Raw genomic sequence first — 12,710 nt, forward strand, 5'->3', positions numbered from 1 at the left:
GTATGTATAACAATCAGGTAAAATGTGTAACAATTCAGGTAAAAGACCTGAATTTTGGCAACCATGGAGCAATCTATACCTAGCTCTTCTAAGATGCAAAACTATTTAAAATAACAATGTCCCAAATAAATTGTCCAATGTAATAAATATATTCTATGGGTAATACATGTGAGGGCATTGTTAGGCTATCTCAACTTTAACACTGAAAATATAGGTTAAAATGACATCTCTAAGAATACACTCACAAATTTCTAATATTGCAAGTAGAAAAAAACAAGTATATATTTATATTGGGACAGTCTAAATTTCAGAAAGGACTTAAGTACAATAGTACTTCTGTTGTATATAAAAATATATTTTATCACCTTCAAAGGAAAATGTAATGGTAATTTTGAGTGCTTAAGTATAATTTAATGAATGTATATTTTTTCTTTTTTAGACAATGATATAATTTCAATGCCCCCATTTAAGTTATAGTTAATCTTTAGATTGCATATTAAGATTCTCATTTACCAGTATTATTACACTCATGTATCTGTGTCACTTTACACAATTACTTCAGGAAATATTATTTTGAGCCTGGTCAGGATTTGGGCATAGGCACAGTCCTCTCTCCTCTCAAGTAGCTTTATTCCATAAACAAATTAGGGCTAAATGATGCTTCCCAAGTGGAGCTAGTGATAAAAACCTTCCTGACAATGCCTGAGATGCTTAAGAGATACGGGTTTGATCCCCAGGTCAGGAAGATCCCATGGAGAAGGATATGGCAACCCACTCCAGTATTCTTGTCTGGGGAATCAATCCTATGGACAAAGGTGCCTGGCAGCTTAAAAATCCATGAGGTCACAAAGAGTTGGACATGACTGAAGTGACTTAGCATACATATAAAGGAAGCTTATAAGGCAGTAGTACCCAATAAAAAGAAGAGCTACCCTGGTAACTTAGCTGGTAAAGAATCTGCCTGCAATGTGGAAGTCCTGAGTTCAACCCCTGGATTGGGAAGATTCCCTGGAGAAGGGCATTGCAGCCCACTCCAGTATTCTTGTCTGGAGAAATCTCCATGGACAGAGGAGCCTAGTGGGCTGGAGTCCACTGGCTTGCAAAGAGTCCTAGATGACTGAGCGACTAAGCACAACAATAAAAAAAAACCTGTGTTGGACAGAGAACTGAAGGACTGTTTTGCATTCTATTGTGTGGCAAATCTCTTCATTTCTCAGAACAGTCTTCTCATTATGTGAAGATGTACACCTACACCTGCACTTTTAACTAGGATGCAATTATGGTAGGAGTAAAGCAAGGGGATGAAGCTTGGATAGGAATTTTTTTAAAAAAAAAACCCTTCCCATACCCCCACATATAAATCTAACACATATTCTCTATTAGACACTAGACAAGTGAATTATAAGAGTTTTCCCATCCTTAAATTCTGTAGAACTAAATGGAAGATTAAGGTACCAAATAGAATTAATTTATTTGCCAAGGCTTAATGATACGTCTAGTCAAGGCTATGGTTTTTCCCGTGGTCATGTATGAATGTGAGAGTTGGACTGTGAAGAAAGCTGATCGCTGAAGAATTGATGCTTTTGAACTGTGGTGCTGGAGAAGACTCTTGAGAGTCCCTTGTACCGCCAGGAGATCCAACCAGTCCATTCTAAGGGAGATCAATCCTGGGTGTTCATTGGAAGGACTGATGCTAAAGCTGAAGCTGCAATACTTTGGCCACCTCATGCGACGAGTTGACTCACTGGAAAAGACTCTGATGCTGGGAAAGGTTGGGGGCAGGAGGAGAAGGGGACGACCGAGAGTGAGATGGCTGGATGGCATCACCGACTCTGTGGACATGAGTTTGAGTGAACTCCGGGAGTTGGTGATGGACAGGGAGGCCTGGCGTGCTGTAATTCATGGGGTCGCGGAGAGACGGGCACGACTGAGCAACTGAACTGAACTGAACTGAATGATACGAGTGAAGTGAAGTGAAGTCACTCAGTAGCGACCCCATGGACTATAGCCTACCAGACTTCTCCGTCCATGGGATTTTCCAGGCAAGAATACTGGAGTGGGTTGCTATTTCCTTCTACTGGTAAATAATTTTATGCCTACATATTTTATATGTGAAGTTCATAAATTCATTTACATTCATAAATTTTAAAATTTTACTCAGGAGCACTGGGTTAAAATCTAAGTAATATATGTTTTGAATTTTTTTCTTGCTCTTAATGCACTAAATAGCTTTTTGTCTTACAGTGACATATTTAACTTATGCATTGTTCCTTTACTTCACTTACTGTTGTATTTAAAACTGAAAAATAGCTTTCACAACCATCTTACCGAATAATTAAGAGAGTAAAGTTAGGCAAGTTAAGTAAAGATGTTGAAAATTACAAAACTGATAAGTTGAATATTATATACAATGTGATATATATGTATAAAACACATGGATATTAACATTAGGCTATCTTTTAAGTTAAATTTTAACTTAAATTAATAAACTTAATTTTATTAAGTTTAACTTAATAAATTAAGTTAAATTATTTCAGTTTTTCTCATAAAAATGAAGATATTTAATTAGCAACTTGGTCATTTATAGTTCTATTGTTTAATGAGTCTATGAACTTATAAATCTATTATGATTTCAGATTTCATTCAACCACTAGCTAAACAATGATCCTGGAAAGTCATTGCACCTCTCTGGCCTCAGGAAATGTGGATAATTTATAAATGGAGATAATAATCTATACACAGGAGATAACAGCTATCTCACAAGATGCTTGTTAGAATTCTAAGCAGGAAAAAGAGAGAGAACCAATGTTTGAGAGGTAGTTAACACACTCTACTTGAAGGGCTTAGCACGGAGCTTCTTGTGGCTCAAATTTCATACAGTAAATGCACATGCCTATTTTGATACCATTTCCCCCGACATAGTAACATCTTATATCCTCTCTATATATGAAGTGTATCTCCTAGGTGGCTCAGTGGTAAAGAATCTGCTTGCCAATGCTCCAGACAAGAGATGTGGGTTCAATCTCTGGGTTGGGAAGACCCCCTGGATTTGGAAATGGCAACCTGCTGCAGTATTCTTGCCTGGAGAATTCTCTGATGGGCTACAGTCCATGGGGTCGCAAAGAGTCAGATATGACTGAGCACACGTTCTTTCACATATGTGAAGCACCTCTGAGCATTCTGGAATCTTGTATAATCTGATGGACTTGTATAAACTAAGCATAGCTGTTGTTTTTTCAGTTATTTAAAAGTTAACAAATTCACTTCTGAGAGTCTATTTCCATTTATAAATTTCCTTTCAAAATGGTATGCAACTGCATTTCTTAAACTGTCATAGTTTTTAAAAAAAGAAAAAAGCTTGCCATTACTTTAAACTATGTAATAAAAAGAATTCTTTAAAATTTGCTAACATAGAGCAAAGGAAGTAAGAAGAACTTTATAATCTTGAACATGACAAACTCAGCTTTTCAGAGAACCACTCATTACTTTTTATGTAATTCAATCACTTTCTGAACTTGTAAGCGTTTCAAACTTAGCAACATTCATTATTTTGGAAATTTTACTCCCATACCTTGAAGAGACCTGAGAGAAATATCACATATCACTAAAATTGAAGATAGCTCATCAGATTATTGATTGTTTTTACAATTTTAATTGTAATTTTAATTTATTGTAATTTAATTTATAGTATATTTATATAGTATAAATTTGTAAAATATACTATTTACATATTTACTATTATTATTATAAATATACTATTACTTCTGTGGTAGAATTTTACATGATACCATCACCTTATTTAGATCATATGAGAGAAATGTGAGAATGTAAATGCAGATGAGAGAGAATGCATACATCTTATGTTAATATGATTAAATACATAAAACCATGAATAAAATAAATTAGGAACATATTTTCTAGATTTAAAAGCCTTGAAATAAGAAATTATGTCTAGATTATGGGGAGAAATAAATAAGAATTTGATTTTTAAGTACTATCCCTCTAAGTTCTTTGAAAAAGTGAAAGTGTTAGTCACTCAGTTGTGTTTGACACTTCGCAATTCCATGGACTGTAGGTTCTTCTGTTCATGTAATTTTCCAGGCAAGATTAATGGAGTGGGTTGCCATTCCCTTCACCAGGGGATCTTTCTGACCCAGGAATCTAAGTTCTTTATGAGACTAAAAAGCAGTCCTCTGATTTTGTTTTTACAACCATGTAATGTCAAAATAGATTTGAATATATGATGATTTTATTTGGTGTACATATTATAATAGTTTTATAAAACATTTTCATTCCAAAATTGCTCATTTTTGTCTTTTACATAAAGCATTTAAAAAAATACCATAAAACATATAGCCACTAATATTCTTATATGGTAATAATTGGCATATGGTTCTCAAATATTAGAGTTGTGATTGTTTTCATTGGTGCCATCTGAGAAAACTCTGTAGTAAAATTGATAAGGTACCGTAGAAATAGAGTTGAACATGAACTTGAAAGCCCAATGATCTAGTCTCAATTCTGGAGCTAACTGTATTTTTAACCTAGTGAAAAAAACACTTATCCTTTCTAGACATGTGCATTTATTGTGTAAAATATGAGCAGTGAACTAGCTGGTATATAAGAATTCTTCCAGCCTTGTAAGTACTGTGGATTTGTAACAAGATGAATTAACAAATTCATGTAAGTACATTAGTCAATCAATACTAAAATAAATCAGTATTGGAATACAACAAATGAAATTAGCCTAGGAGTAGGAGTAACATATTTAAACTATGATTCTGCCCCTGATTCATAGAGCCAGCACCTGGAGTAACTGTGTACAGATGATAAGCAGAAATTTCAGAATGTTTTTCCAATGTATAATAGCCTGGGAACTTAGCCAAAGTGAAATAATAGCTAGGGAGAAGATGCTATATTTTTTATTTACTGTGGTGGACAAGTTAGGGCTGATAATGTTAGGGATGAAGTGTGTGAGATTCACTGGCTTTGTGCATGGAAGTGTATTTTAATAACAGTGATGATAGCTACTAGTGTCAGGCACCATATATGTTGCATGCATAATCTTTCTACTGAAATTCTAATTTCTTTTTTTAATAGATAATGAAAATGAAGTTTACGAAAACTGAGTTGCTAGTACAAAAACAGTTGCTGGCAGAATTTTTTCTTTTTCCTGCTTCAGGTCTTGGTGGCTCCAGAGTACTTGCTTAAGTATTTCTCAAACTTTAAAGCACATCAGAATTACCTGGATGGATTGTAATAAACACCTATGTGGGTGCCCAACTACTAGAGTATCTGTTTCGATAGGCCTGGGGTGGGAGTCTGAAAATTCATATTTCTAACAAGTTTCCAAAGGATACTACTTATTGAGGAACACTTTGAAATCACTGCTGTGCAATCTTTTTTGAGCAAATAGAAAATGTTGTCATACCTAATGACACATGATTATCATTGATATTCTTGTTTTCCAGTTACAAAGTACATGATGCGTATGATAATCTTATAAATTTTTACTTTTTAAAGGTTTCAAATTGACTTTTTGGTGACAGATTGTGATTATATAAAAAAAGTATTAATACTTAAGAATCTTTAGTTAGCACCAAGCAATAGCTTAGCAAAAGGTGTGATAGGACAAATGCATTTTATAGCAGTAAGATCAGAGGCTTGAGAGAAAGAAAGATGATAACTAGCATTAAGACCATGAATACTGGAAGGTATTCAACATATTGATTTTTCTCAGTGGCATTCCTGTAAAAGTGATATTCCTGATGAGAATGAGGGCCTTCTAAGGGGTCTAATTCTGAGAAAATCTTGTAGACTTGGAGATTGATCTCTCTGGAAAGTACTATGAATCACCCCATCTGCTCACATTGAAAGAGAAAAGATAAATGGGTAATGACTTTATCTGTTCTACCGGACCTCATCCAAAATCCAAATTAAAACTGCCACTGTATGTATAAATGACATACCACTTTGGATTATGAGTAAGGGCTATGGGGAAAAGACAGAAAAAGAAACTATGTTTTAATGTATATATAGAGAAAATAAAATGACCTTATTGGCAATTCAGGCATTTTCGCTAATCTTTTGGTTTGCAGTCATTTTGCTTCTAATCTCTCCAACACTGAAAACTGGAATTCAGAGTACAAATGGCTTGTTTTCTCAAATAGTCATGTTACTTGAAGTAACAGTTTCCTCACCAGACATGTTGCTTGAGGCTTCAAAGTTATTTTCCAAGCTGTACAAAACATTGAAAGTATTTGATATACTGAAGCCTTTTCTGGAGACTGTGATATTAAGTAGAAGAAAGTAAAACTTTCAGGACATCAAGGAGAAGTATGTTTGGAGACATAGGAAACAAAGTTTAGCTGCTTTCACTAAACTAGTATTTGAGATTAGACAGGTATTTTAGCATTAGAGGTTGTTTCTATATGTGTGCAAGGGCATTAATAATTGCTACCTTTCTTACTTTCTGTTTTATCAGATGTCACTTACGCCAGAGCTTGCCACTTTTAAAATCCTATATTGATGCCATTTGCTACTGCTTTATTTTAATATTTTACTGTTTCTGCAGACAGTAAATTGTGTGTTCAGGGAAAAGGTGTGTACCCCACATCTATTCAGCTATCCCATAAATAGTAACACTAATTAATATCATGAGCAGGAATAACCACTGAAAGGAAATCTATGCTCCTGGAGTATATAATCTATTGAGTAAATTCTATCCCTTTCTCCTTGAAGGATCTTAAAGGAGCTGCCATCAGATTTTCCACGGCCTGAAACCTGCTCCTTAATCATTTCTGCTCACACACTCACTCGGGCTTAAAGCAGCCCCCACGTCCTCCCCAACCCCCTCAATACCAAAAGATTCTGGAAATATGGGTATGCAAAATGACAGTCTCGAAGGATTTCAACCGGTAACTGTCCAGGGAAAGTTCAGCTCAGAATTCTGGGAGCTACTGAAGCCTTTTGAGGGCGGTAAATTGGATTGGCTTTAGCAACTCAGTGGTGCAAAGCCTCCCCAAAGGCTCTGTGTTCAAGGAGAAGGGAAATCGCTTGGCTGCCTGAATTTATCTTTCTTTCTTTGGTTGTTCTGTTTCGTATTATTCTGCACTGCGCTGAAATTCCCGTTCCTTTCCTGCTTTCAGCCCTCAGCTGGCCTCTCCTGCAGGGCGGGGAGAGGACCCCAGGACAACCGGCATGACCCTGTGCTGTTTCATTTCTCCTGCGCTTTCCCCTGGGATCCAACAGAGCCCTGTGGAGTTCCAGTCCTGGGACTGCCCCCTGCTTGCTTTCCCCCCAGCGACAGAGCAGGGCAGGGCTTGAAGGGGATAGAAGAGGGGAATCAACCCCCATTACTCCTTCTCCGGTGAGTTTTTTGAACTCCTTAAGAGCCTGTTAGATAAGTTGTTTCGGTGAGAGCAGCGCTGGGGTCAGCTTGGGAAAAGGGAGCTTCCTCTGTGCCTCCACCGGGACTCCTGACAGCAATGGTCGCAGCACCACCGACCAGCTAAGGGTCGGGAACAGAAACACACATTGTGTAACCCGCCACCCTGTCTATCTCGGACACACACCCACACACACCCTGGAGGCCTCCAGAAGGCTCCTCAGCCTGGATCCATGTGGACTCCCCCTTCCAGCAACACACACACACACACACACACACCCGTCACAATCGCCAAAGGCCAATTCAGGCATTCAGTTCAACCTCAGTAGTCTATGAGTATTTCGGGGAATCTGGTCTTCTAGAAGCAATAAAGTATTTCCAGAGGAAACAGCTGGAAAGGAGGGCTACTTGACCAGACTCCAGCAGAACAAGGACCCCGACCCAAACAAGAAGCTGTCTCTCAGCAGCTGACTCAGTCTTGTTAGACTCAGGGGAAGGGTTTTGATGGTGGCGGTGGCAGTGGGTGGCTTTTTGTTGGGTGCAGTTATTGGTTTGTAAAGACATTAACCGAACAGAACCATCTTTGCAAAGCTCTCTCGAGACCAGAGACGCGGGGCGAAGACCCGAGACGCGACAGAAATTTTGTTAACGATACTGACAGGTCAGACTGTCGCCCTGAGGTCGGGAAAGTAAGAGTATTCAGACCCGGAGCACAAGCCTGGGACTGACACCTCCGGCGATGCCAGCCAGGGGTGGGCACAGGTGCTACTGAGCTCTGCTGGCAGCTCTCCTCCTGCATGGACACCGCGACCCTTGCCGGCACTAATTAACTGCGGGACAGGCTGCGAGCTCGGCTCTTCCCAAGAGCTCTGTGGCGGAAGTAATGTCTCCTTGGAGTCCCAGAGCACGCAGAAACGTAGATCCTTCTGGAAGTCCGGGGGTCCAGCAAGGAGTCTTGAAAGCAGGCTCTAGTACAGGGTGGGGGTATAGCATGTTAGCTCCCACCTGCTGTCCTCGGAGGTCAGTGCTTTCTGTACCATTCCCCCCCCCGCCCCGCCCCGCACAATTTGTGTGTTTCTCCCGGGATCTCCCAAGGAGTGTAGGGAAGCACCCCGCCAGTGTTTGTTTACGTGGGCGGGACGTTTAAGCACGACTTGAAGATTCACATATTCTATGTGATTGAAACCTAAAACAGGCAAGCTGCAGGCTGCATTTCAGAAACCTCTGCTGCGTGTGTGTATGTTTCAGCATGCATCAGCCTAAGCAGCCCCCACCGCGCCCCACCCCCCAACTTGGTGCCCTCCATGGCGTTTTATTTCAGATGACAACAGTAGGGATAAAACGCCCGGAGAGGGTTGCCTCTCTTTCCAATACCACTGGAGCGATTCAGGCCTACCACGGAAGCCCACTTTGTCTTCTACTCTCAGGCGTTTTCTCCCACTGAGCCTCTTTGTCATTGCTGTTGCAGGCAGAGGTGAGATAGTAAAGGATGAAAAGTGTGGACAAAAGGTGGAATTCTCAAGGCCTGAGCTGTTCACCTGGAAATGCACGCGCCACAGACTTCCTTAACCCTAGCCCTAGATTAGAACCTGCAGATCCCTTAGAAAGACTGCCCATTCCGACCTTTCCCGTGGACCTGGGAGACTGGAAGAAAAACACTGTGGAAGACAAAAGCGGTCGTAGACACTAGGGGGAAAGAACATTCAAGCTATTGCTGCTATCTTGGTTTTAGGAAAAGCCTTGAGACGTAGGTGAAATTACAATAAAATAAGGAGAAGGGGAAGAAGAAGAAGCAATCGTAAAAATTGGCACCACTAGTAACCGGGAGTAAATCTAAAGAATATATCCTCTGTAAGTTTGTGTCTCAGAATCTGAGAACGGCATTCCAAGTTGTAAAATATAGGAAATGCCTTTCAAGTGGCAGATAAGTGACAATGAAGAACCTTATTACCATTTAAAAAATTTAATGGTCCGTTGAAAATTGATTTTGGACAAGATCAAAGCAGTGTGAAACACCCCTTCTTCCCGATGTCCCCGAAATTGGAATGTATTCAGTGGACCGATTATCTCAGTCCAAAGTACAGGAGCTGTGAGTAGAGGAGAGGAGGTTGGGGGATGGGGGGTGTTTCTCATTTCCAGTTCCATTTAAAGCAAACTGACGCGCCTTTCGTTTCTATCGGCGCGGCTTATCTGGGAAATATGGTAGGTCCGGGCAGCCGGGCTGTAATCGCAGGCTGCTGGGCTCAGGGTTTGTCAGCCTGGCATGCTCGTCCAGCTTCGGAGACTCCCTCTTCCATCTGCCCCTCCAATGTGTTTTGACTCAACAGGTATCGCGTGAAAATTCGCACTTAACCCCCCGGTCATCTATCTGGAGCCACCTCAACATTTTTTCCTGCCAGGAGCTGTCGCCGGCTCCTCGCGCCCAACCCCAGGGCCATCCATTAACCGCCGACTCCCAGTGGCAGGCGAGCTAAGCATAAATGCGAGGCTCCTCACACGTCGAGCCGGCGACGAGAACCCCTTGTAAGCAACCCGAGAGGCGTTTTGTGCACTAGATTGTGTACTTGCGCCCGTAGAGAACAAGCGTTTTGGCTCAGAGCTGCGCTGAGGCTGGTGAGGGTCGGCGAAGGCGGGTGTCAAGCTTTAAGGAGCAGGTTGAGATTACAAGGCAGTTGCTGCCACAGAGACCTGGGACCACTTCTTGGCATTTGGGAATGTCAATTAAAATTCTAGACATGTAGCCCATCATTGGTCCCTAATAGAGGGAGAGGTAACCCTTCCAGCTCCCTCCACCCAAAACATGAATTATCATTTCCACTGAATGCAAATGGACTGCCTTCTGTGGGGGGACAGCCAGCTGCAAGCTGGACAATAAACTGTTTCATAGAGACGCGGCCTGATTGCGGTTCAGAGAGACACTCCTTTACAAAGGAAGAAGCGTCCAGTTTGTGTGGACAGAGGTGGCGCGCCCGGGCCAACAGCACCCCCCCCGCCCCCCACCCCCGACACACAGACACCCTGGATTTGAAACTAGCTTCACTGAAAACGACATCCGTCGCGTTTATGCGAGCTACCATGAGTACGGGGAGGTGGTTGTTCAAAAATGATAGCATGAGTCATAAACACCGCCTGAGTTTTTTTTTTTTTTTTTGCAGCAATTAATGGGCAGCAGGGTGCAGGAGAAGTTGTAGAACAGAGCTGGGAATCTATTTTCTCCCAGAGGACAGCTCTCCTTCCAGTGATCCTGACTGTCCCTTGCCTTCCTGTTTAGGACTGAATTTTACATCCCACCCACCTCCTCCCCACGTCTGTGCGTGTGACACTAACTCTACCTGTCTGAACGCCGAGACTCGCTGGGGATTTTCTTTTTGGTCGTCAGCTAATGACTTTCCTCCTACCTTCATTCATCCCCAAAGGTAGCTGGTTACACTTCCTGGCGTCTCAGACCTGTTCAAAAGCCCCATTTTAAGCCAAACCTCTACCACAGGACCTAGGAAAGAGCCTCTATCACTTATCAATGCAAAAGAGCCCACGTAGAAATAATTCACATATGCATGCACGCATTCATGTTGGTTGGGAGTGAGGGGGTGGGGAGATGCTTGAAAGACCCCAGTGCCCTAATGAATTTAAAAGCAGCATCTTCCTAGCATGTCGGTAACTTTCTTACCCGAAAGGGTTAAAAAGCATTTCCAGGAGAGTCTTTAATATAAATATTCCAACCAAAGCATCAAACCCCACTGATTTGACTGGAAATCAAGGTAACCCTCATCACCAAGAAAAGTCTTGCAGAGGAATTCTGCCTGGTATCCACTAGTTAGAGGCTATACGAACCAACTCACGTATTCGTTTGAGCATACTGCAAGAATATTTATTGAGCACAAGCTCAATCACTGCATTGAACGCCAAATCTGGCAAGCAAAATGCATTTCCTATCTGAGGGAGAAAAAGCGCCGTGAATCAACTCCTTCTTCAGTATTATGATTATTTTATTCGTGCAAACTGCAAAGTAAGCTACCCGTCTCTGGCGACAAGTCAGCTCACCTCCATCCAAAGCAGAGGGGACCCCGAAAGCAAGCCTACCTTTCACACAAGACACCGTCAATAAAAAGACGAGGTTCCAGAACGTAAATCCACTTTTAATCCCCATTTTCTTCATCAGGATGAAGTCTAGGCGGCCACATTTAGCGCATTTTCTCGTGCCAGGCTCCCGGGGTTTGGTTTCCTTCGCTCGGCTTTCCCCTTTGCGGATCCCTTTCATATTATTCGCGAGCTCCTAATTCCTGCTCCTCAGCCCGGCGCAGTGGAGTTGTTGCTGTTGTTGGTGCGCGGTCACAGCTCGAAGTGAATGGTGTTTCTGGGATACCACAGCAACCTTGAAGAGGACTCAACCATCTCTCTCCAACGGGGGCACAAAGTCTCTGCTACTCTGGATTCTGCCTTTTCTTGCGCGTTTTTTTCCCCTCCACTAAAACCTACCTCAATTCTAGCTCGTTATAGCAACCACCAGAAACCACTAGTGAGCCTCTTAAAGCCCAGCTCCTCTCTTTGACAAACTCCCCACAATATTTGAAATTAAGAGGTTTGATTTTTTTTTCCCCCCGAATAGATCAATTCTGCCTCTAAAAGCAGCCCAAGAAATATGTTAGTGAGTTCTCCATTCCAGCCTGTGACTATAGAAACGCGTTACAGGAATATTTTAATCGGAGAATCTGTATTGCTTTTAGGGAAACTGTGATGTTAATAAACCGGGTTCCATCGATGGCCACGTCTTTATAATGGGACATGTGTGTGTTACTACTGTAGTTGCAGTATATTTCAGGCAGGCGTCTCACATTAATTATCCTGTGATTTAATTGAAAAAGGGAGATCACAGAGAATTTATTTGCACACAGGCATTTACATTTTCAAGGTTTAGATGCAAACCCATAACCGGGTTTTTTGTTTTTTGTTTTTTTGATTCACGAAGTAAACGGATTTAATCCGTGACCAGGGCGGAGGTGAGGTGGGGAGGGAGTCAGTCATCTCCCGAAAGAGTTCGCCTTTTTATATTCCCTAAACGGGTTTTAGCTGTTGTGTGCTGCAGTTAAATTACTTTATTGTGGTAGTTATCTGGAACAGATACCCATTTGTCTTAATTCTGAATCTATCCCGCATATGTAAATGGGAAGGTTCTTTCAAAACGGAAAACGTATGTATCTATACGTTTCGACCTGGCAGCGCCAACTCACCACTCAAGGGTTAACATCATACAGGGGAAGAGTTCTTGCGCCATCTACTGGCTGTTACTAAGCCTCCCGCTTCTCTTTCACATCTAAATGGTACC

General features: G+C 41.5%; 1 protein-coding gene across 4 annotated transcripts in view; it reads right to left on the reverse strand.

Moving 5' to 3' along the window:
• The window catches only part of CSMD3 (CUB and Sushi multiple domains 3), a 1,369,436-nt gene extending 1,357,791 nt beyond the window's left edge, over positions 1–11,645 (reverse strand). For all 4 annotated transcript variants that reach the window (XM_088844606.1, XM_088844605.1, XM_088844604.1 and 1 more), the window contains exon 1: positions 11,468–11,645. In XM_088844606.1, coding sequence (XP_088700732.1) covers positions 11,468–11,645 — 178 coding nt within the window. The remainder of the gene's footprint in view (positions 1–11,467) is intronic.
• Between the last annotated feature and the right edge of the window lie 1,065 nt (positions 11,646–12,710).

This window comes from Moschus berezovskii, chromosome 16 (assembly GCF_049115385.1).
Source record: "Moschus berezovskii isolate FMDL1 chromosome 16, NW_MosBer_1.0, whole genome shotgun sequence".
Lineage (NCBI taxonomy): Eukaryota > Metazoa > Chordata > Mammalia > Artiodactyla > Moschidae > Moschus > Moschus berezovskii.